Consider the following 24905-nt stretch of genomic DNA (forward strand, 5'->3'; position numbering starts at 1 on the left):
GCACACATCCTTCTATCACCCAGTGTTCTCATTGGTCAGTTCCCCTCATATGGGCCACCCTTGAACTTAGGGAGGCCTGGTGACTGCCTCTAGAGGGATCTAGCCAATCCACCCACAGGAAGGGAAGGGGAGGGGTGGAGCTATGGGAGGGGAGGGGCTGCAGGCTCTAGTTTTGCTGAGAGGTTGCTTCACATTCCCATCCCTGACCCTCTCTAGCCTGAGGTCCTCTGAGCCCGCCTGCCAGCAGGATCACCAGGGGAAGCTGAGGCGGTGACGGTGATGTTCACACAGGCAGGAGGTACTGAGTGACAAGCAGGAGTCCCACATCACCACAGGCATGGAAGACAGGGCACAGACACAGATAAATAAATAGCTTGTTTATTAGTAATATGTTACATTATTAAAGTGCATTGAGAAGAGATAAGGGGCGGAAGCTGGAAGGCCCCCGGCCCCAGGCCCCGCCCCAGACACAGCTGGAGAAGGGTCAGCTCTCTGCTGAAATCTATGGACTGGGGGCTGGGAGGCCCACTTGGAAAGCTCGGCCTGGGCCATCTCCACGGGAATTTTCACAGTTTAGCCTAAGTTAGGACATGTCCTGAGCTGAAGGTGGGAGGTTAGGAGCATGGAAGCACAGCCCCTGGGGAAGGGGGCTGGGGGGAAGGGAGGAGACTCCCCCTGCCCCCCAACCCACAATGCCAAGGGCAGAGTCCTAGAACCTCCCCCTGTGGACCCGGCTCCTCCTTCAAAATGACCACGGCAAATCTACCTAGGGCTCAGTTTTCTTCTTCGCTCTCCCCTGTCTCCCTCACCCACCCCTCCCATTACCACCCCACACCGGAGGCTCATGCCCTCAGACTGGGCTCCCAGGGCAGAGCCAGCTCATGCCGCTCTCTTCAAACCCATGCCTGTCCCTGGACTCTGATCCTATCCCAGGGAGCCCCAGCCTGGGATCAGCCCCACCCCCCCTTCCCAGACCCTCCCTCTACCCGCCCCCCCCCCAGCATGTAGTTTTGGTATTTTCATACAGATGCAGTCAGAAGTAGCTATACATGTAATAAGCCTAACATAAAAATAGAGCTCTTCCCGCCCTTCCGTCCGGAAAGCAAACATCCTTCAATAAACATGCAAGGCGCTGTCCGGTGGGACCCAGGCTGTGACGGAGGTACAGAGGAGCAGCCCGGGTCTGCAGGGACACTGGCCACCCAGCAGTGCAGCAGGGAAGGACGCAGCTGGGTACAGAGGGTCCCAAAGGACTCAGCCCCAAGGTCCAGACATGGGGTCCCAGCTCTCCTTCCCAAAGCCCACTGCCAGGCAGATGGGCTCTCGGGCCAGGTGCATCACTGCATGAAGTCAAGTGTGAGGAGATTTCGAAAAATATTCTCGAGAAGATAAAGTCTTGAGTTGCTGAGGCCCAGCTTTGCAGTCGGCGCCACCTGCACCTTGCAGTCCCTCGCCGTCCCTAACCCACCTGGGCCCCAGCAGCCGCCTGCGGCTGGACATCTCCAGGCCCTTTGTCCCCCACTGGATTATTCAGTACCCCTGGAAGAATCAGTGGACAGGGAGCTCCGGGCCGGCCGGCTGAGTGTGACATTTTTCTAGAACTCCTGGGCTACAGAAAGCCTGGGCTACACCCAGCTCCAAGAAGCCCTAGTGAACCAGCAGACCAAGTATGAGTGTGGGCAGGACCCCCAGCCAGAAGGAGGCTGCCAGGGCCCGGGCATGGCCCATCAGCTGTTCGGCCAGTGCTCTGTCCTCCGGCAGCAGCTCCCAGTGTTGAGCCTCACGGAGGTAGGAGCCCTCTTGGGCCTCGCAGCGGTAGTGGCCATACTGACGGGCCGTGAGGTTCTCTATGAACAGGATGCAGCTAGGGCTTTGGTGGCCTGGCTCACAGCTCTGTTCCACATTCTCCTCGTGGCGCCATGAGTAGGTGGCGTGGCGGGACTCCATGGGGCAGGTCAGGTAGTATCTCGAGTTCCGAGCCAGGGAAACCTTCTGCAATGGAGCCTCATCTGAGAAAGGAGGAGGGAACAGGCATGAGGAGGTGGTCAAGGTCGCTTGGTAGCCTCAGAGTTCTGCAGACGTGGCTTCTAGAGCAAGGCTAATGGAACATGGTGGAGACGGGGCGAATCCTGATTTTTATTTGTTTGGTTTTTTTCTCCTATTCTCCCACATCCCCAGCCCTCTCATAAGCACCCGACATCATGGGAGTTCCCTCAGCAGGATATCCTTGACCAGGGGCCTCAGGTCCCTGGCAGATCAAGGTCATGCCTTTGGCAGATCAAGGTGACTGAGGCATAGCAGGGCTTCCTTCACCAGCCTGGGGCCAAGGGTAGGGCTAGATGAGATACCTGGTTTAGGGTTGGGACACTCTCTGTGTGGCTCAGCTGGATTAATGGACTGCAGCACTGGCCTAGAATTAGGAGGAGCAAAACATCAGCAGCTGAGAGGCTGCAACTGAGCACCCCACCTCTCCTCATATGACCCCGGAATGATCCTTCTGTAGCCCTTCAATGTACTCCATTTTAAGGTCTGCCTTCCTTGGGGGTGAAAGTACCTTTGGGAGCTGTAGATAGACACGCAGCGGTCCTGATCCCAGCCACAGTAGGGATCTCGGGACATGAGGCAGCCGTGGCAGCCTCCACTGTAGACCTCACACATGTCCAGGGGTACCTGGCTCACTTCCCACTGGGAGGTCACATAGAGCTTCCGCTGGAAAGAGAGCAAGACCAGGTCAGGCCAGAGCCCTCCACTGAGTTCTCAAGCTCTGAAGAAGGGACTCTGACACCCTGGAGTCCTTGAAAGGGCATGTAAACTGCAAACAGAGTAGCCCTCTCCTCTGCCGGCTGTCTGGGTGGCCCCAAGGGTACAGAGTAGGGTGGGATGCTCACCCGGTCAGCATCCAATGATATAGCCTGGATGGCAGCCGCACGGTGAAAGGGCTGGATCTCCATGATGTTGAAGACAAAGCTGTGTTCCTGGTCCCCTGATTCCACCACCTTGTGAATGGTGCCCCTGTCTGCGGGCAGTGAGCAGAACAGAGAGTCAATAGACAGAAGCCAGCCGGGCAATGGTGGAGCACACTTTTAATCCCAGCACTCTGGGAGGCAGAGGCAGGTGGATTTCTGAGTTCAGCCTGGTCTACAGAGTGAGTTCCAGGACAGCCAGGGCTATACAGAGAAACCCTGTCTCGAAAAACAAAACAAAACAAAACAAACAAACAAACAAAAGACAGAAGCCCACCTCGGTCAACAGCCTTCTTCAAGGCTGGGCTATCAGGAAAAGACACTGGGCAGGGAGGGTTTGGGAGTCATGGCTCAGGTGAGTGTCACAGGACAGAGGTAGGGTAGGGTGAGGACAGCTGACCGAAAAGGAACAGAGAGCCCAAGGACAGCCTGGAAGTTTCCAAGGCTGATCCCCGAAAGCCATGCCCTCAGTGAGTGCCCCCAATATGCCAAAGGCTTACTGGAGGCTGCAAAACTAAAAGGCAAGCCGGGCTCATTGCCTGGCATGACCTTGGTTACCCCTTCCCTCCTCTGCCCTTTGAGGTAGGCGTTATCTCCCTTACTCTGCAGATAAGGGAGGGGTAGAAAAGCTATGCAATTTGCTCAAGGTCACACAGCCCACGAAAGGCAGGGAACAAATTGGAACCCAGACAGGTCAGAACCTCACCTCTGGCCTTTCCTCACAAGTTCCTAGGGGATATATTGTCTTTAATTGTTTATTTTAGGTTTTCAGCAAAGTTGTGACAGTATACAGAGTCCCATTCTAGCCTTCTCCCAGTTACCCCAGCTGAAAATGTTACATAACCAGAGTAAATCGTCACAACTAAGCAGTTGATGCCATGTGTCCCTATTCACTCAGCTACAGACTTCATTTGGGTTTCTTGGGTTTTTCCACTGAGTCCTTTTGTTCCCGGAGTCAATCCAGGATTCCATGTTGCACTCGGTCTTAAGGGATATTTTAATTTCTATAAAACCTTAGATCTGAAAAGAACCTTAGATTCCATATGAGGGCTCCCAAGGTCACATAAGCAGCCTGTCTGCTAGAGCGGCTTTCTCTCCATTGGCACCTGTTGGGGACTAAAGGGTACCCTGACCCTGGTCTTCCTAATCCCACCTCAACTGCTGTCCCAGTTTCTAGAATAGCCTTTTCCTTCTCTCCTTCCACCCCCCATTTCCCAGGGAGTCATCTGCCCCAAAAAAGCAGTCAGATGATGTCTACCTGAGAGCGTTCCTCCAGGCTCAGTATTTCAACCCGCAAGCTTTGAGATGTGGCCAATGACCACCCAAACCTGACAAACCCCCAACACGGCCCCTGACCTTATCCAGTACAGACACAGACAAACACAAACAGGCAAACAGACCCCAGTTCCCACTGTAAGAGCTTCTATTCTGTTGAGAACCTAGAGAATTCTTTATTTTTATCTGGCCCCATTATTTCTAAATGCTGCAGGCTCTAATCTGGTGTCTCTCCCATGGGCCACAGGGAAGATAAGAGACTGTCCTCCATAATCCCTGTGTGTGTGTGTGTGTGTGTGTGTGTGTGTGTGTGTGTGTAACCCAGACATGTAGGAAGGGAGTAACAGGGCTCTTGGCCAGCCTTCCCTGTCCTGCACTGTGTGACCTCCCTTCCCTCGGCCCCAATGTCCTGTGGGAAAATCCTCTCTTTGAGATTTCCAGGATCCAAACAATGACCCCAGGTCTCTAGCTTCAAACCAGGCCAACATGGCCAAGGAAGCCCCAAAGTGGAGCAGCAACAGGAAGCTACTGGAGGGAGTTTGAACAATGGAGGGATGGAGCCTGGGCCCTGATGAATGGTCCCAGTGGTATAGGGTCCTTTCCAGTTTCCAGGAAGGCCTCTGGCTAGGCCCACAATGGCCTCCCAAGGGATTGCACTGTGAATGAGACTGGAGATGAGGTAGACACAAACTAAGCTCAGGTGCACCAAGGCTTTCTAGAGCCTCCTCCAGGGAACCCACCCCCACCCCCACCCCCAGGAAAAGAGAGGGGAGAGGGTGTCTCGGGCCTCTGTGAGGTTTTGCCACCTGAAACTCCTTTTCTGGGCATCAAATTCTTTGTGTCCTACCAACTTTTCAAATTGTTCTTCTCATTTGCATAACCCCAAAGACTAATAGAAGGCCCATGGTTCTTATTCCGAATGGCAGAGACTCCCAGGAGGCCCAGGGCCCAAGCCTTCCCGCTTTCCATGTCTTTTCCTATGCCCTCTCCACAGAGTGAGACACTGGGTGTAAGCAGCGCCTGGTTTTGCCCACCCACTGCATTTCTGCACTAGAACTTGAGAACTAGTGCATGCTCTTCTGTAAACTCAGGACGATTTCTCTTTTCTCCCCTCTGCCTCATGTCCTCTAGGAGGCCCTGCCTGAGCTTCCGCAGCTGCACACACTAACCCCCAACAGCTCTGACACTCAATTCTCCATGTACACCTAAAGACCCAAGCAAATGTGACCTACATGGTTCTTTGTCTCTTCCAGGTCTTTTGTTTTGCTTTGTCTCACCAAGTAACCTTGGCTGGTCTAGAACTCACTCTGTAGACCAAGCTGACCCTGAACTCACAGATATCCACCTGCCACTGCCTCTTAAGATTAAAGACATGTGCCACCACATCTGGTTCAAATCTGTTTTTACAAAGTTAAAAAAAAAGGGGGGTGGGGGTTCTGAGAGAGCCCATCACCTGTGGTTAGGTAAAGCACATGGAAGGTCTCTCCATTGCTGGCTTGCATGCGGTGGACGACCACTTTCTGGTAATGGTATTTAGAGTGGAACAATGGTGTCTTCAGTGGCCCCATGGGTTCCACCCTCTGGGCCACCTCTGGGTGACTATCAGCTACCTGGAAGGTTTCCGTGGGTATGGGCTGCTTTTTTGGGAGGCACTGGGGAAGAGAACAGAGTAGGTCAGTGGTGACTGGGAGGTGAGACCATGAAGGACTGGAGTCTGGGCTGTGCTCTGTCAAGAGCTCACCATGCCAGGCCGAGGGTTGGGAAGGCCCATGTGGTAGCCTTTGAGTGAGGAGGTACGGAAGACTCTGTCAATGTCACCAAGCGAATACACGCAGACAGCTGAGTAGTTCCTGCAGGGATATACAAACCCCCTCAGTAAGGTGCCCAGGATGCACCCACCTCCACGTACCCTGGCCAGCGCTATGCCAGCCAGGCCACAATCACAGCACTCTGCCTGCAAACTCTTCAAGCCAGGACTATTACTGGAGCAGAAGCAGGGCCTAGCATATCAAACAAGGTTTTAACAGGGGAGGGACAGAAGGGAGGGAAGGAAGGAGGGAAGCTCAACTACAAAGTTCTCCCCACTGCAATCTAAAACCACAACCTTGGGTTCTGTTACAGCATTTTTGAGTTCACAGGCCACCTGTTCTGCCCTACCGAGAGAAAAAGGAACCTCATCACAGCCTGAGTCATTCTCTGCCCTGCCCCCAGCTCCGCAGACACAGGCTGCATGGTGCTGAAGCCTCAGGAGCCCAAACCTTCAGGTCCTGCCCAATCTGTGGCTCCATGCGCCTAAGGGCCAGAACGGGGTCTTTCTCCACCCCAACACTTGCCTGCTTTATTTTCAATCAATGAAAATGATTAAAAAGTGTGAATTATCAGGCAGTGTTTGAGCAGCTGTGATCACACCCAGCACCCCAGCCTTTCCCAGGCCTAGTATCAGCTTTGGGCACACATATGGCAGAACCCATAGGCAGGAGTGTGCACATGACCTGTGGCCACACACCATGTACACAGAGGCAAAAAATACATCACACCACACTGCCAGCCACCACTACTGCACACACCCAGTAACAACTCGAGCCTAGCACCTGGTGCTAATGCTATGAACTGCTCCTCACCAGGGGTTGGAGAAAACGCCATAGACCCTGGTGTCTCTCCACTGGCCACTGGGGTCAGGGAGCAGGAAGACATCTTGCAGCCGATTGAAGTTCCTGTTGGTGGCTGCGTCGCTGCAAACCAGCATGGCCTTCAGGAAGGTGTTCCACTTGGAGACAGACAATGAACTCTCACCACCCTGGTCCCCCTGGAAGGACAAGAAGGCAGATGAATCCCCTCAGCATCTACCTGACACACCAGAGGCACCCGGAGTACCCGGACCAGGGCAGGCTTCAAGGGGCTGAAATCTGTGGAGATCTAGGCAGGCTTTCGGGTGGCGCCAGCTCGGTGTTGCCCAGGGCCCACACTGGGGCCCTGCAGATGAACATTCCGGGTGCTCCATAGCAGACAGGATCAGACACACATCTGCTACGTTCACCTATGCACCCTTGTACATAAACACACAATACAGCTAATTTGCACAAACACAGCACAGGTAAACACTCATGTACTTATATACTCACGTTTGTTCATACAAGATGCATACAGAGCTAAACCACATTTACTCACAGGCCCGTGATAGCCTGTGCACATGCACACGCACTCCTATTGTATATATACAGACACACTCATTCACCCAGCCACCCCTCACAGAGCTGGCTCACCCTGCATAACTGGGCCACTCGGGACACATTGAGAGGAGCCTCTGGGTTCTTGTCAGGGTTGTCTTCTCGGAAGAAGTAGTAGATCTTATCGTCATAGGCTTGGTCTTGGTGCACAATGGTGGCCTTGATGAACTGTGGGTCTGCCAGGGACATGGGTGATAAAGCATGAAGCTAGAAACTCCGTGTGGTGGCCACTTGGCCTTGCATGCCTCTCCCAAACATTCATGGACGTGAACTCAGAACAGCGCTTAAGGCCCCATGGGGCCCTCAGCTCTAAAGCAATACCCCACACCTGTTATGGCCTCCTCTACAAAGATGTCATAGGCCCAGGAGCAATGACTTCATGCCTGGGGACTGTAGGAAAGTCCCTGGGGTGCCTGTGTCACTTCTGCCTAATCAACAGAGCCTTAATGAGGAAGATGGGGCCATTGACCCACACGGGTTCATGAGAAAGATGAACTTCGGCTCTCTGGGCCTCATGCTAGGTCTCGGCTTCCTCGGGGTTTGCTCCCAGAGTTATTCAGACCTGTCTGGCCTCTACACCTTTTTCTCTGCGGTTCCTCCTCTCTCACAACTCAGACTCCTCAGTGCTGACTGTTCAGATCTGTGCCTCTTAGGAAGTCCTCCTGGGACACATCAGGAGATATCTGCCAGCCTGGGCATTCGTACCCCTCGGTCCACCCTCAGCCCAATCAGGATCTGACTCACTCTGCATGACAGTATCACTTGTGTACAGTTCACTCTCGCCCCGAATGCGGCGAAACCGAGGGATCTTCCCATTATATTCCTGCTTCCGGATTGTAGAGTACACTTCATCCCCTGGGATGGTAGGAGGACATGTGGGGAAGAGCAACATCTTCTATAAGACCAGACTCGGGCCCCTGAACAAGGGGCTGACCCTCCTACCCCGAGCCTGGTGCAGCAGCACCCTCCCGGGGCTCCTGCCCAATGTTGTTTGTTCTACCTTCAAACAGAACCAGGGAGTTCTCATCCGGGCTGAAGGGAGCATAGCCTTTCATCTCACCAAGTGACGTCACCATACTGTCATTCACCTGGAGGAGATCAGAGGTGCAGATGGCTACATGACCACCAGCCACTGCACCCTGTGAGGGTCAGTCTCCCAGCCAGGAGCCTATTCTCCCAGAGATTCTGCTTAGGGTAATGCCAGTTTCAGAATCTCTCACCTCTGTCTGGTCATGAGGGGCTGACGCCCACCCAGGAATGGGAACTGCTCAGGCACATGAGAAGAGTTCTTACCAAGTTCCAGCAGCTGGGCTTCCGGGCATTGGTGCCGCAGACCAGCAACCCATTACCCCGCCTCTCTAGAAGAGTGATGTAATTCTCACAGTCCTAGGTAGGGAAGGAGAGAATTAGGCGGGTGGGTAGGCCCAGAAGAGACTAAGGTCTGAGGTCTTAGGAAAGAAGATATCCAAAAGGGCTGAGCATAGACAGCAGCCGCCCAGGGCAGCTGACTCTGTCCCCCTGTGAGCAAGGCCTACGTCAGGAGCCTATCTCTCCCCCTCTGTCTAGGGGCCCAAAGACTGGACGTAAGTCTAGAGGTCACAGGGCAAACCCATGCTCCCTCCCTTCCTTGACTCTCAGGATCTTCCCCCTCTTCCCATGGTCCCTCCCCGGACTCACCTGTTTGTCCTGACAGGACCCCTTTGTGGAGCCAATGTTCACCTGGAGGAAGGGGAGAAGCATTAATCCCCCTTCCAGGGGTGAGATGCCCCTGAAATGCTGCCCACACAGCCCCAGGGCAAGCTCTGGATGAGACTATTATCTTTTCCATCTTCCACAGATGTAACTGAGACTTGGCGAGGGTAAGCACATTTCCCAAGGTCACATATGCTCTTTGTCTGATACCAGGAGCAGAGCCTAGCAACTGCGAAAGGCAGGTTATGGATTCTGGAGTCCCCCATCAGCACTGCCTGGCCATGTGTGTGAGCTCCCAATTCCTCTCCTCATAGCCTGACTCCCCACTCCAATGCGGACTAGTGTAGAAGCCTCCCCCAGGCCCCGTGTGTGAGGTTCTGGAGATAGAAGGCCACATGCAGAAAGATGGGCCAGTTCCTTCCTTCTCCATAAGGGTCATCTCTAGGACCAGCGGACAAGGAAGAAGAAGGAAAAGGGAGGGCGGGGGCGGGGCCCAAGCTCACCGAGCGCACAGATGCATTCTTGCCCTCCGGGAAGTTGAAGAGGTAGACCTTGCCACGTCCACCCACCCAGACAGAGAAGCTGCCCGGTTCATGGAAAAGCACGGTGTGTGGCTCAGGCTGGCCAAAGTCCACATGGTCCTGCCCTGTGCAGCATGAAGGAGAAAGACACCCTGAGCAGAGAGGAGGCTGGAGTCCCCGCTGGCACAAGACCCTGCTGGCTAATTAATGCTTCAAGCCTGGGGCACTGGAGGGTCAGAGACTGAGGTGTGGTTTAGACAGACCTGAGAAGTAAGGAATGGCCGGCTGGGACTCCAGCAATCACCCGTCCTCACCCAAAGCCACAGTCCCTTCCCTGCAGTGTGCGTTGTCACTTTAGGGATCTTAGGGAAACCAGTCCCTAAGTCCTCCACCTCAGTCTCTCCGGAGGCAAACAACAGAACTTTGCAGCTCCCGTTAGGGTTCGGATCCCAAGGCTGCCATTTTATTCACAGCTGAGAAATTGTCTCCAACCCCTCCTGGCTTACCCCAGGCCCATTTTGGAACTAGAACAGATCTCAACATTTATTCCTTTCCAGTATACAGTTGGGAAAACAGGCCAGGGAACAGAGACACAAACATGGCAAAGCAGGTGGGGAACGGGCTCTAAATCAGTTCCCCTGGTCCCCCCACCCCCGCTTCTGACTTCAAAGCTAATCTCTAGCCTAATTTCACCTGCCCAGATGCCAGCCCCTTCTGAGACTCAGCTCTCTGTCCCAGCAACCCTGGGACAGGGGACCTTCAAAAAATACAGCCTACGCCTTTCAGCAGAAGGGCTGACCAGGGCAGTTTTGCCCAAAAAAGAAACTGTCTGCAACCATCGCCTCCAGGGAGAAGCTGTCTCATCTCTAGTGACATTGTTGAGGTTGTCCTGGTTGCAGGACTAAATTACAGGGATGGGATGGCTTATGGCCATGCCCTCAGCAATCAACCATAGCCACTGTCCCCTCACCTCTGATTAGCCTGGGCCTCACCCCGGAACCTGGACTGACCACTGGTTTTTTTTTTAGCTGCAGCAAACTTTGGGACAGCCAGTTTGGCAGTGACACCCAAGTAGTACATGAACCAATCCAGACAAAAACAAAACTGCCAGTTCCTCAAGGGCTGCCCTAAATCTTTCTTGCTGCTACTTAAGCCATTCCTAATGATCTTGTATCCATCAGAGGCAAGGAATGGCAGGAACACACACTTCTCCACAGCCAATTGATTCCCACAGACAGTGGGAATAATTCAGATTCTGCATCTCTGCTGTGGCCTGGCTCACTGTGTAGAGGAGGAAACCGAGGCCCTCTTGGGGACAAGCCTGGCCCAAGGTCACATCAGCAAGCAGGGCAGAATGTTTCATCCGGACAGTATCAGTTCTCAAGAACATTCCTGGAGATGTGAGCCTGGCTGGGTCCAGACTGAAGTGCTGAGTCCGCTGCCTCCTGCCTGACCTGGTTCTCCTGGGGCACAGCACAAACAGCCTGATCCAGCAATGAGGGTGGGAACGGAGAGCCAGGAACCCTACCTCTCACACCCTGGACCCCAAAGCTGCCTCTCTCGTTAGATTAGCCCCAGCTGTGCAGGGCAGGGGCTGAGAGCCCGGCTCTGTGCTGCTTTCTGGATAGAGAGCGTGGGCACTGCCCTCCAGCTCTCTTCCCGCTGGGAGAAAACTGCAAAGCTGGGCTCAGCAGAGGCTTGGGCTTCCGGACTCACGGCTTTCCTTCCATCCATAGCCTAAGCAGCAACATGAGCAGCCCACAGCCCAGGTCCCGGGCAGCACAACTTCCCTCACACTTCCGTAGCAGCCAGACTGGGAGATGGGGGGAAAAAAGGTCCACATCTGTGCCTGGGGATGCTGGGCTACTGAGACCTACAGCCACAAAGCCAAGAAAAAGAAGCACTCTCGCTGTGCTGCCCACTCCACCGGTCTCCTTAGCTCCCAAGCAGCTGCATCAACACCCTGGACCCCAAAGAAGTCTCACCACCCCTTCCCCATTCCTGTTCCCCATTCCTACTGCTTTTTGAAGGTATGATACCGTCAAGGCTCTGCCTATATACAGAGGCTGGGCAAACTGGAGTTTACCTTTAAAAGGTCTGGTCTAAGTGTTTACTTCATGAAACACTTTCTCTTTGTTGTCTTGTGGATTCAGAGATGGGGAGGCAGATAAAAACTAGATCAGCCAGAAATGGGGAAGAGATGTACAAGAAGGGACAGGCAAGGTTAATGTACAAGTTAACTCAAGGGGAAAATGGCACCAGAGGGGACCATGGAGGGAGCCTTTGTCTGGAGGTAGCAGGGCTGTCAAAGAGCAGTCCTGAAGTGAAGGCCCAGTGTGGCGGGAACAGGGCGAATATGTGGCTCTCCTCAGGAGTGTAGCTAAGAGGCACCCACACCACAGGAAGTTCACTAAGCAGTGAGTCCTGGGAGGGAGCCCGGGCTGCTTCCAGAAGACCCTCAGAAGCTTTGAAGGGCAGGGGAGGGTGTCAGACGATACAGCCAGGGCAGCACTCTGCTGATCTGCAAGCCTGTCCCCCTCAAGCCTAGGCAAGGTCAGAATGAGGGAAGGCAAGGACTGCTGGCCCCATTTCGCAGAACAAACAGAAACTTAGGACCAACCCTCTGACGCCCCTCAGGTTTCTGCTCCTCCCAGATCTGTGCCTGGCGATGTGCTAGGAACGAGGGAGAGGAAGGAGATGGCACCAGCTCAGCCCCAGGACAAGACCTTGGCCCATTCTCCACCCCGGCCCCAGCCCAGGCTCCCGGCACTGCCCGAGGCCCTCAAAGGGACTGATTGTGCCCAGGAAGTGTCAGAGCAGCAGCTCCATGAATACATGAAAGAAATCTTTGTTCAGGGCATGGGGGGGTGCGGGGGGCACTGGGCAGGAAGGCTGCCTGGAAGTGAAGGCAGCGGCAAGCCCTTTTGGCCAGAATCACCTCAGAGAGAGTTGGGCCAGAGGAAAGGATGAATTCAAGGCCCTGCCTAGACAGGGGCAGAGCAAACTGGAGTCTACCTCTAAAAGGTCTAGGCTAAACACTTCCTTTTTGCTGTCTTGGGAATCCAAAGAGATAGGGAGGCAGATAAAAGCCTGGCCAGAAATGGGGAAGGGATGGACAAGCAGAGGAGACAGCATGGACAAAGCTGAGTGTACGGTCGTAGAGGGCTTCCACCTGACTGAGAATTAGTGAAAGAAGAATCCAGAAGGTTAGGCCTTAGTGGTGGGGCAAGGAAGGCACAGATAGCCCAAGGACATATTGACCATCAGTCTCTCCTACTGCCTGCTACCAAGGAGCGGGGCCAGGAGTGGGGATGTCTCCCAATCCACTGGCAGTCCCTCACCTCCTGGCTCCGGCTCCCCCTGCTTCCTTTCCATCCTGTGTGTCTAAAAGGAGCACCGTCTGGCACGGTGTCTCCCCCCTCACTCCCCGGCCTGACGCATTAGTGGCTGACTAAGTGGTAGCTAAAAGCTCCCAGAATAACCAGGGGTTCAGGCAGGGGAGGGGGCTAGGGGCACGCAGAAAGGACATGGCCTCAAGGCAAGCTAGGCACAAGAATGGCCAGCCCCAACCCATGTGATTCAAAGCCAACCATGGCTCTCCTGAGCAGAGTCCCCAGGAGGTCCCATAGCTAGCTGGTCCACGGTCCCTGACACCACCCCACCCCACCCCACCCCACCCCCGACTCCTCGCAGTATAGGGTTCACAAGACCTAGACCCAGTCCTAGTCAGATGAAAGTGTTAGGAAGACTACAGGAAGTGCCCATGCAGACACAGCACTCCAGACAAGGTGCCCACAAAGCCTTGATTCTATTGCAAAAGAAAAAAAAAAAAAAAGCAGGCCTGATTCCTTTGGGGAGCCATCCTTCCAGCACCGTCCCAACAGTCAACAGTCGGCTGACTGCAGTAAGTAGGGACGCTTTCTTTGAGTTTTCTCAAAGCAGGCCTGCCTAATGAAGGATCCGTCCTCCTCGTGTTCACTCTGGATGCTGTGCCATCTGCTCCTGTCATTCCCCATAGCCTGGATGCTTGTGAAAGAGGAGGGCAGGCTGGGAAGGGTAGAGTGAGGGTTCCCGCCTACAAAGAGAACAGCAAGGGCTGGTCCTTGACCCACTGAACCCATCGGCTTTGAATGCTAACCTCCAGAAGCCCTTGGAAAGTGGGCAGAGAATGGCAAGAATGTGGGCATCCCAGGAGGAAATGCCTGAGCTAGGTCACCAAGGAGCAAGGGCCTGTGGCCAACCACAGACTGGGGACCCGGCCATATCTGGCAGGGACCTCCTCCCTCACTTGTGCCCCATTTTGCATTTATAGGCCCACTCACACCCTCAACCTCAGAGAAAAGAATGAAGAGCCAGGTGGCGCTCAGGAGCTAACCTGCAGTCCCTCCGCCCTCTGGAGTCTCACATAATACACACCACAGCAGGTACCCAGACAGCCACCAAGCTGGGAGACTAGGGGGGCCATCGAGGCTGTGGCTTTGTTCCAAAGGCAAACACACACTCAAGGGAGGCTCACAGACTCGGGATGCCACTGCATCTCTCTCAAGCCACCCTCACTCAGGACCTCTCTGAGAGACTGTCGTGAGAGAGCTGCTGAGACTTCCATTCTTCCCCGTTACCCTCTCCCTAAGCCTCCGGCCTTAGTCACCAGGCACAGAGTCGCTAACTTGATAAAGGAAGGGAATCACCCATCCACCTGCAAGGTAGGGCCCTGATCTCCCAAGGGCCTTCGGTAACCCAAAGGCATGACTAATGGAACACGGGGTGGAGAGGAGAACCCCTCCCATTGGTGGCAGACGCACGGGGACAGATGTTTCCCTCGCTCTGCCTCTGATATGGCCATTTCCAGATGGCACTGACCCGGTGTTATGAGCAGATTACAGCTACTGTCAGGGCTCTGGTGACACCTGTTCAGGGCTGGGTTCTGACAGTTGCCAGACAAGTGCCGTGCCAGCACGGGTAGCAAGACCCTAATATGTAGTGTCCCTCATGGAGTAATGAGACGTTTACCCTCATTATCAGCAAGCCTACACTCACTGCGCCAAGGTCAGCCATGGGTGGGAGGAGAAGATATCTCAGGTGTTGGTTCAGCCCTGCCTCTAAGGAACCACCCACTCTCTTCAGCATACAGGCATCTGGCTGTTGTTTGTGAACTGGGGCAGGGCCTCCCTGAGTTCAGTTTCCCCTTCTGTGGCTGATGGAGATGGGGGTTACTGGTTTGTTCCGGCATGGGTTTTATGACCCATCATGATTCCAGGAACAAGCACAAAGCAGTCAAGGTTTAAGTTCGTGGGTCGTTAGGAGAAAACACGAGTGTGCATGCTAAAGACATTAGTGACAACCTTCTGAAAGCAGAGAGGAATCGTAAAAGCTACAAACTCGACTGCCTCCACTGGCCAGCCCAGCAAATCCCCACCACCCCACAAAGAAGGCAAGACAAACATCTGCATCCCCATTTTAGAGATTGGAAAACAAAGGCCCTTCCAAACCACCCAAAGGCCGGGACCACTTGCATACATCACTGTGACCAGAGGGTCTGGACTGCTAGACAAAGAGGCTGGGACAAAGTTCTGGGGATAAGTACATTTGGGAGAGGTTCTGGGCTCACACTCTACCACTCACTCCTAGCTGTTCTTTGGCCAAGCAGGTTCCCAAAGCCCTAAAGGTCAGCCAATGGCTACTTCAAAGCAGTAACCGGGCAAAAAGGACAGCGTCTGCTCCTGGGCTCAGAGCCAGGGCAGGGGTGGCAAGAAGGCAGAGGATGCCTACCTCAGCCCAGCAGGGAGAGAGACAGGTGGATGACTATGGTGAGACAGAAGGTTCCCAGCCTCAGCTTTGGCCTGGACCAGCAGGGGACACAGTGTGAGGGCAGGCAGCCAGCATAGCTAAGGCAGGGTCTGGGGTGCCAGAACTGCAGAACTGCATTCCATGAGAAAGCAGAGATGCTGCAGGAGGGGGGAGGGGCCGCAAAGGGGGAGGGAAGAGGAAAGAGGGACTTGGATGGCAATGATGAGGCTAGCCCTCAGCAGGATCTGCCAGGTGCTGTCTCAAGTGGTTTTTAGAGCTATTAACTCAGCAAATCACTAAGCTCTTAAGCTGTCTGGTCTCTTACTAGCTCTGCTTCACAGAGAAGGATGTGAGGCACAGAGAAGCTAAGCAACTTATCCAGAATCACACAGCTTGATATAAGCAGAGCCTGACACCGACTGACTAACTCTGGAACCTGAACTCTGGACCCTCCTACTGTACTCCAGAGATGGACTCTCAGGGACTTTCAGGGCAGCCCCTTCTGTAGTGCTGAGGAAACTGAAGTCAAGGGAGGCTCGAGTCCAGACAAAGGCTACTTTCCACCACCTGACCTCTTGTGACACCTTGACAAGTGTGTCTGAGTGAGCATGAGTATGCCTGCAGGTGGGGCAGGAATCTCGGGTGCAGTATGTGTCACCCTCACCCTAAATGCTAGCCAGTATGACAAACTGGGAAGATAAATCTGGGATCTCTTGTCTTACTAGGAAGCGGTTGAGCTGGGTATGCATAGCAGCCCTTTGCTATTGTACATCCTCCACCCAGGCTCCCAGACAGTCAGCACTCACTGTAGCATTCATCTCCACCCTGGCTCTAAGCTCAGGATCCCACCACAGCTCCCAGACTGACATCCCAGCAGGGACGAGTCCCCAAAGCAGGACAGTCAGGGCTCGCCCGTCTCTGAGCATCCATCCCCACTATGCCTGATTCCCACGTACACACGGCCAGTGCTCACTGCCCTGTCCTTTCTCTGCTGCACGTGGATCTCGCTTGTCCCTGAACATCTAGCCCAAACCCCCTGGCTCCAGGAAGTGTTCCCGATGCTCGGTCCTCACACTCTGCCCTGCGCTCTCTGATTGTGTCCCATCCACTATCTGACATGCTCTCTTCTCTCAGATCACACTGTGTCTCAGATCACCTCACCAGATATGTGAGGTGCTGCGAAGGAGGGCCCATCATCCATTGCCAGAGCTGGGCAAGACAGGAAGGTCCAGCCATTAGGAGGGGTAGCCTCCTACCGCTCTTCAGAGGAGCAGACATTTTAGAGGAGGTTCCTGAGCCGCCTATGGGGCACAGTGCTTATCGCGGTGACCTTACTCGGGATGTGGAGGCACAGCAGCAGCTACAGCTTGTGTCCCCATCCCTAGGTCTTTCCTTCTCCTTCCTGACTGTATCACCCACACCAAGCCTGTCACAGTCTCACTGTGCACTCCTCACTTCCCAGGGGACCCTTTTCCATCACTAACAGCTCTCTCGGGGCCAGCACAGGGCTTCTCCTGCTTTCCTTCTCCCAGGAGCTGAGAGGTGCAGTCAGGGGTCAAGGGCTGGCTGCCCTCTACAGTGAGGGACCCCAGGATGCTGGCCCAAAGCCCAGGGTCTTGATTAGAAGCAGGGGTACAGGAGGCCCCAAAGGATCGGCCTAATCCCCAGGCTGCTGTTGTGGTTAAACCCAGATTAGCCTGAGCCATGACACAGAGCAGCCCCCCCCCCCCCCCCCCCCCCGCCGCCGCGCCCCCCCCCCCCCCCCGCCCCAAGCTGTGCTCAGAAAGGCCAGAAAATCATGACAGTAGACAGGACTTTGGGAAGGGGCAGAAAGCTAGGCCACCCATAAACTCAGGGCAGAAAAACACAGCCCTGACACTATTCTGCCACTTTGCCAGTGACCTTGAGTCTGCTCTGCTGTCTCTGGGCCTTAGTTTCCCCATCTGGGGCCAGTGTGGTTCGCCCAGCTTCTCTCTGACATTTCTTTTCTCAACACTGAGCTCTATGCCATCAGGCTGGGTAAACTGAGGTCATCTCAGATGGTTCCTCAATGGAACTGAGAAAGAATCAACAGGCAGGAGGAGGGGGTTGAGGAGGAGGGTAGGGAAGGTACAGGGAAGATGCCCTGGGGAGCACTGGGTGCCTGGAAGGATGGGGAGAAGAGCCAGAAAGCAACCACCAGGCTCTGAGGACGCAGTGCCCTGAGCGGCTGTGTGCTCTGGGTAGAATACACAGTACAGTGTCCCGGAGGGATGGACACTGAGGAGGTCCGAGTACAAGCTACATATGGGACAGTGCAGCCAGGGCGAAGGCCTGACGGAGGGAAAGGCTTGGAGAACCGTCTCCTGTGGCAGGGCAACAACGTGGAACCTGGGCTGGCTAGGGAAGGTAGAAAGAAGTCTCTGGACTCTATGGTTCCAGGACCGTGGTTCTTTACGCTCTCCTTTTTCTCTGGTCTGCCTGGCTCACTGACAGCCAGATGTTCATACATCTGACAGCTGGTCCTTCTTGCACGGCCAGGGCAGACAAATCAAGAGCCTGTCTCTCCTGTCCCTGAAGAGGAGCAAGGTTTCTGAGGTGACCCAAAAAGGAACCTAAGAAGCGGAAGCCTTTTGGTTCGGAGCTGCTAGTAAGTGTCAGGGAAGTGAGGTGAGTCTCTGTGAGACACAGCCACTCTGAATTGGGGTCCAATGAGAGCTATAGAAGAGGCCAGGCTGTCAGCTGCAATTCTAGCAGGGCCTCTAGGGTCATTGTTCTCATGACTGCCCCCTGCAGGCTGAGCCTCACAGACCACCTGGTCTAAACAAGGGAACAGTTAGTTTACTTCTCACAAGTCAGAAAACATCATATTCAACCAAGAAAATTATCTACTCTCAAAAGGGACCAAGGGAAGGGGAAGGGGAAACTGGTCAGATGAATCGTGCCTGCCCTGTCTGCAATAGAGGGTTGGGATACAAGGGGGTTTCTTCTATCTTACATGCAGAGAAAGGGCACAGCAGGCCTTCTACATGAGGAATCCTCCTTTAGTCAGGAGCTGATGGGGATGTCCTAGTGGCCCTGAACTCTAGCCCAACTTCCCTCAGGGATCTAGAACAGTCTTGCCTGCCACTGTCTTTCTCTAAAAGGCTGCCCATCCAGTGACAAGAAGCCAGCTCACATATCATCTCCAAGAAACTGGCTGAAGTCAGGTATGGTGATGTGCAGGCCTTTAGTCCCAGCACTAGGGAGGCGGAGACAGGTAGATTTATGTGAGTTCAAGGCCACACTAGACTACATAGAAAGTTCCAGGCCAGTTGGGGCTACACAGTGGGGGGTAGGGGTGGAGGTTATAGTGGGTTACCTTGCTGGCCAAAAATGATTCAACCCTGTCAGACAGGTGTTTCCCTTGTCCCTTCCTCACCCAGCCAATTCCCACCTCTGTCATCTCAGCTTTGCTTCCTCATCCGCTGGCCACGCAGACTTCTACAGCCCCATGACTGCTCTCTGTTGCAGGTCCTGTCAGTATATGGACAGGTTTCTCTGCGCGGGCTTCCTATCTACAAGGACACTAACTCATTTAGTTTCTCTGCTGGGTTCAATCTGCTGGGTTTCTCCTTGAGTTCAATCTAGAACAAAGCTGAACTCAGAAAGTGCCTGTTAAACGTGCATCCACCCTTGAGGTCATACGCCAACAGTCTATTCCCTGCAACTGATCCTTGACTTTCAGCCTATAATAAGAAAGAGAAAAAGGAAGCAAGACCCAAGGATTTCCCCTGACTGCCTAGGTTTCAGTTACTTAACACCAAGATCTAAACTGGCCACTACAGCCTCTGCTTTGCCCCTCCTCATCCTAAGGAAAAAGGAATCTGGAGGAACCGTGGCCCAGCAGGGAATGAGAGTCCCTTCTCCCCATCCCACCCCACCTCCCTAAGCTAAGGAAACTGAGGCTCACAAAAAGGCAAAGACTCACCCAGTCACAGAGTAAATGATGGCAGAATACTTAGGCCAGAACCAGGCATCCCTGACTTCCCACCTGAGGTGCCAGAGTCTACTCGGATCTGTGCCAACTCAGATCTGCAGCTCCATCCCCAATACCTACTCTCAGAATCTTCAAGTTCAGTATGGAACCATCACAGAACTTGGCAGGGTGCTTCTGGGGACATCACCAAGCATCTCTCAAAGCTTAGGAAACCCCCCTTTCCTCTAGGGGATTGCCCCCCTCAGTTCTGCAGGGGTTCACCTTTTAAATGATGAATTCATCTAAGTCCCCCAAAGGAGCAGGGATTTCCACTGGAAATGCTGATGCTTGGGGAGCCCCAGCTGTGACCTCATCCCCTGGAGGAGGTGACAACAACCCCCTACTCTGGGGAGTGGCACCTTAATAGCTACCCAGCAGCTCCTAAGTCAACAATAACATCCTGTTGTTTAATTGGGCCAGAGGGGAAGAGGCAGCTGGGCAGTGAGAGTCTGGACTGCTTCCCTTCTGTGGACAGGCTGGATCACTCTGACTTGGGGGTCAGGACCTCCATGGGCTTCTCCTTCTCCAACTCTTGGGGAGAAGTACACAGCATGTACAGTATGCCAATGTCTTGCCCCACTGTGCCCTTACCTGCCATCCGCAGTCTCCCGCCCTGGCTTGAAGGAAGATCAGAGTCACACGTTTACACTGTTGACTGACTCACAAGTTAGTGACACCCCGTGGGGACTACCTCCAGAGCTCTTCCTGCTCTGGCAACCTCTGGGAGGGAGACAGGTGCAGAGCTCAGGGTACCCAGCAGTCTGTGACAGAGCACCCACCTTCCTGGCCCATGCTGTTCTGCACCAAGCTTTCATTTGGTTGCAAACAACTGCAGCCTGGAACCCTCTCAGAGTCCCTCCTTTAATCTTTCGCTAAGACTTGGGGATGAGGATGGGAACCAAGCAAAAAACATAAAGACATTTCTATACTTGTCCCAGTCCCTATTCTGTCCCTGACTCAAAACTAAACTCTAAATCTATATCTTATAGAGAAAGGTATGCATGTGGGGTTACCACCATCTGTATAGTCTAGTCAGCCCTGAAGGTTGCTATGTCCCATCCACTGGTAGTCTCTCTCTCTCTCTCTCTGTCTCTCTGTCTCTCTCTGTCTCTCTCTGTCTCTGTCTCTCTCTCTCTCTCTCTCTCTCTGTGTGTGTGTGTGTGTGTGTGTGTGTGTGTGTGTGCCTGGGTTGGCCCTAGCCAAACTCCTTACTATCCAACTGCCATGTGTTACCCCATAGGAGACAGGAGGCAGCTGTCAGCCGGGCACACCATCACCAGCTGGTGGCCCTGGGGGCTTAGGGGCAGGTGAATGGCAGGGCCTGTCTGGCCAGTGGGGCACCTGGCACTTGTGAAGGAGACTGCAGACTGTCCTTGGACAAGATTGGTGAGTGTCTGGTGGATCCCAGCCAGAGGGGGTCAATAGTGCATTACCAGTGTGGTCACACAGTGAAGTGCAGGAAAGGGACGTGGCACGGACAAGGAGAGATGGGTAAGGAAAGTGGCTAAGAGGGCTGAAAGCAGCTTTAAATAGTCTCAGGGTAAGGAAAGACAAAGTGCCAGGGATGGAGAAGCATGCATTAAGTGCTAACAAGTGGGCATGCATTAAGTATGTGGCGGGAGGTCAAGGAAGGATTTGGGGGGACGAGCGCAATCAAACGAAAAGCGTTTGATACAGAGGGAGATTCCAGAACACTCAGACATAACCGTTTGTCTCCTCTGGTATGCTCATGTGCTGTGCTGTCCAAGACACTAGCGGACGGAGGAAGTTAAAATGCTGGCAGGGACAGAGAAGGAGAGGCTGAAGCAGTGCGACTGTGGATGGCGCAGGTGTCCCCCATGAACGGGACATCCAGAGGTCCAGATAAGCTGCTCGTCTTCCACCAGGTACACCTCTGGCTGGATGGCGGAGTTGGAGACCAGAGTACCACGTTTATGGTTGGAGAACGATCTAAATCCTTCTCCTTTCCCTCACCTGGCCCAGGACAGATCTAGGGTCAGATCAGAGTCCCCTCCTGCACAGTGAGTGCCCACACTGCCCAGTGACCTTGGGCAAGTCATATTCTCTGAGCTGCTGCCGCAGTTCAGGCCACTCATTTTATGTGGGATCCCCCCCCCCCCCCGCTAAGAATACCTGCCCCAGATAAGGCTTAGACTTCCGCAATCCCTGCAAACTGCCAAGGCATCAAAGGGACAGTAAGGACAGGCAGGACAAGTACCCCCAGCCCCCGGTGTGTGTCCCCCATCACCACTAGGGGAGGGGCTGCAGAGATGCCAAATTTGGGTACAGAGCTGAGTTTGCCTGGGGGCGGGGAGGCATTTGTGTGCAATGCAGGGAGGGGAGCTCAGTCCCTAGTGGCAGAAAGCCTCCAACCCCAACCTAGCCAGCTTTCTGTCCCACGGTCCCTGGGTCTAAACTGAGATGCCCCAAGGAAAGACTCCAGTCCCTCAGGTTCTCATATGCACTACAGTCCTAAGGCTGCACAATCCTCCCCAGATACGCCGCTTGGGGGGTCCCAATGGCCTCGCCCCACCCAATGGGCACTGTCCCCCCTCCCCGTGCTAATGCCGATTACTGGTGACAACTGCCACGTGCGGGCAAGGGGGGAGCGGCTGGTCCTAGCATTACGGAGACAGCGCCCAGGTGCTAGGAGCCACTGCACCGCACCTTGTCCCGGATCACCGCAGGGTGCCCACCCCCTTGCCTGGCCCGCGCTCCGGGCCGGGGCGGGGGCGGGGGCAGGCGGCGGGGTCTTTGTTCCCGCAGCCCGAGCGCAGCGGCGGCGGCAATGGGTCCGCGCCCCCTTCACTAGCCGAGCCTGAGCCCCGCGTGCCAGCAGAGCCGGCAGCCCGCAAGGAGGAGATCGGGGTGAGGAAGCTGGCCAGGGGAAAGAAGGGTCCTGTATAGTAGACCCCTTGGCGGAGAGCCAAAGAGCCTCGGCGAGGCAGGGGCCCGCAGCCTCCCCCCGCGCTCGGGCGCTGCGGCTCAGGCTCAGAGCTGTCGTTGGACTTGGAGCGCCACTTAGCTGGGCCCGGGCCCCAGCCACTCGCTCGCACGCTGCACCGCTCCAGCTCGCTCCGGCGTGACAGTACGTACACTCGCATACACTCACCGGGATCTACACGCTCCCTCCGGGGCCAGCCTAAGACCCGCAGAGCTGCGCACACGCACTCTCTCCGGGTGCCGCACACTCTGCACCCGCCCCGCACAGCGTCCGATCCCGCGCCCCGCCGGCCGCGCGGCGCCGCCTACCTTTCCAGACGGCGGAGATGCGGGGTCCGCTCCTCGAGTGGCCTTGGGCGGAGGCTGCAGCCACCCAGAACACCAGCAGCAGCCGCAGCCACAGCGGGAGCCCGAACGGAGCCGGCAGGCTGAGGACGCGGGCGCGCGGTGCGCTGGGGGCGGCACGTCCGGGAGGAGGAGGCGTCATCCCGCAGCCCCGGAGCGACAGCGGCAAGCAGCCGAGACTGAGCCAGCGCCCGGCCGCAGGCAGAACCTAGCGCCAGGAGGCGGAGTCAAGCGCCTGACCCCACCCCACCCCTCCCCCCCCCGCCCCTCGCAGCCTTTTCTAGCTTTGCCGGTGGCCCCTAGCTTGTGCGGTGACCGCTGCCAGGAGAACCTTCGCTACCCGCACGCAGGCAACTCCACCGGGAGAACCCAGCTGCAAAGAAGACAGACTTGTGATCTGTCATGAGGGGCAGATCCCATTCCTCCTCTGGGCTTCAGTTCCACTTCCCTCGCCCCAGTGGAAAGAAAGGCCTAGGAAATCCGTAAGGATCTCTCAGCGCATGGATGAGTCTAACACCGGACAACCCTCTTACTGCCAGCTAAGTGGTTTGTAGTCAGAGAACCATTCTCAGAGAATGAGCTTGAAGAGTGGGACTCAGCTCTCTGCTGATCCTATCAGCCAGAGCAAGATGCTTTCCTCTGTGGGGGAGAGAGGGGAGGTCTATGATGTGTGGGGTGCCCACAACGCCCCACTATTGCTCTGCCTGAGAGAACACTGGGAATTTTTCATCTTGGCCTGGCTCCCTCCTCACCCTCTCCTTTCTCTTCCCTTCCCCAGCCAGCAGCCTTCTGGGCTGCCTCCCCCCAGCCAGCTGGTGTATGCTCAGAAAATCCAAACTCATTTCCATGTGCGCTGAGGGGGATATAATTAGGAAGGCCCCTTCCCCAAGAAGAAAGTGAGGGGCACAAGACTCATAGTCAGAGAGGGAAGGTCAGACCAGTTGAAGGGATCTCTTTCTCTGCCTAAGGCTCCGCTACTGCCAAGGGCAGCCTGATCACTCGGCAGTAGCTCCATCAGAATCCAGGCCCCAGCCCCTCTGCAACCTAAACAATCTAGGGAACCCTGTCATTGGCTTATGATCTCAGAGCCACTTTGTCTGCCCTTTGTAAAAGGGTCTCCCATGTCCCTTAGACAGACACCCTACCTCTGCTTGTACCCCAAAAAACCTATGACTGGGGACTCCATCCAGGTCAGCATGTCCTTATCTACTGCTTACTGTATATGTGGTCTAAGGTGTGCTGCACCAAGAAGAGACAGGGTGGAGAAGAGAGAACAGAAGTAAACAAAGACTTGACCTTCAAACCCCACAGATCCAGACATCCTGAGCATGCTTCAGACACAGGCAGACCCTGGGCAGGATGCCCTGACCTCAGAGCCAGTCCTCGTCACTGCTCCATAGGCAGGGAAGTTTTGATACTGTGAATCTTAGCTCTGCCAATTGCACGTTCTGCTTCTAGCTGTTTTCTCCATTCCTAAAAGCCTCAAGGTACCCTCATCACTGAGATGAATTCTTCCAGATCTCTCTGTGAGGAGGGGAATGGAGACACTGCAGGGCTAGCTTCCTTACACTGTTCGAGGAGTCACTGGCTTCACGATGCCTAGGGGCACAACCCCAGAGAGAAAAGGTGATCGACAGCCCAAGAACTCCTTCCCTGGCCTGCACTGAATCTTGTGGCCCTAAAGCTGGCAAACTGACCAGGCCAACATAGCTTCTAAGAAAGATACTTGCTTTCTAGCCCGGTGACTCATTTTCTGGACAGTTATGCCCTCTAGTATCTTCATTTCTATAAATGATTGAGGCAAGTTAAGAAGTCACCCATCCCTGCCTTTAAGAACCAAGAAATCAAGTGCATCTGAAATGAAAACATTACCCATGTGCACAGTAACTCATAAAATGCAACCCACTTCCGCCTACATCATTCCTGCCAGACCTACATTTTTTGCCTCTGAGTAAGGAAGCATAATTCCATCTTAGGGAAGAAACTGAGGCATCCAGGACAACAAGGGTCTGTTTGAGATCAATTGGAAATGAGTGAATGGAGACAGAAAGCCAAGTTTTCTGACTCTAATAACAATTGCCAATAGTGTGGTTACTATTACATGCTATTAACTTTTTACTGCCTCATTTTTAATGCAGACTTCGTGATCCTAGGA

The 24905-nt window shown here is 54.5% G+C and overlaps 1 protein-coding gene across 1 annotated transcript; it reads right to left on the minus strand.

Moving 5' to 3' along the window:
* Nucleotides 1-997: 997 nt before the first annotated feature.
* Sema7a (semaphorin 7A (John Milton Hagen blood group)) lies at nucleotides 998-22943 on the minus strand. Its single transcript, XM_052188206.1, has 14 exons — nucleotides 22715-22943; nucleotides 9661-9803; nucleotides 9143-9184; nucleotides 8759-8851; nucleotides 8466-8553; nucleotides 8210-8320; nucleotides 7502-7641; nucleotides 6860-7044; nucleotides 5980-6088; nucleotides 5692-5890; nucleotides 2889-3016; nucleotides 2555-2709; nucleotides 2349-2410; nucleotides 998-2009 (listed from the first exon to the last, which is right to left on the minus strand). Exons 1-14 carry the CDS (start codon nucleotides 22890-22892, stop codon nucleotides 1648-1650), a joined length of 1995 nt encoding a protein of 664 aa, XP_052044166.1. The 5' UTR covers nucleotides 22893-22943; the 3' UTR covers nucleotides 998-1647.
* Nucleotides 22944-24905: the final 1962 nt, after the last annotated feature.

This window comes from Apodemus sylvaticus, chromosome 7 (assembly GCF_947179515.1).
Source record: "Apodemus sylvaticus chromosome 7, mApoSyl1.1, whole genome shotgun sequence".
In the NCBI taxonomy this organism is placed as follows: Eukaryota; Metazoa; Chordata; class Mammalia; order Rodentia; family Muridae; genus Apodemus; species Apodemus sylvaticus.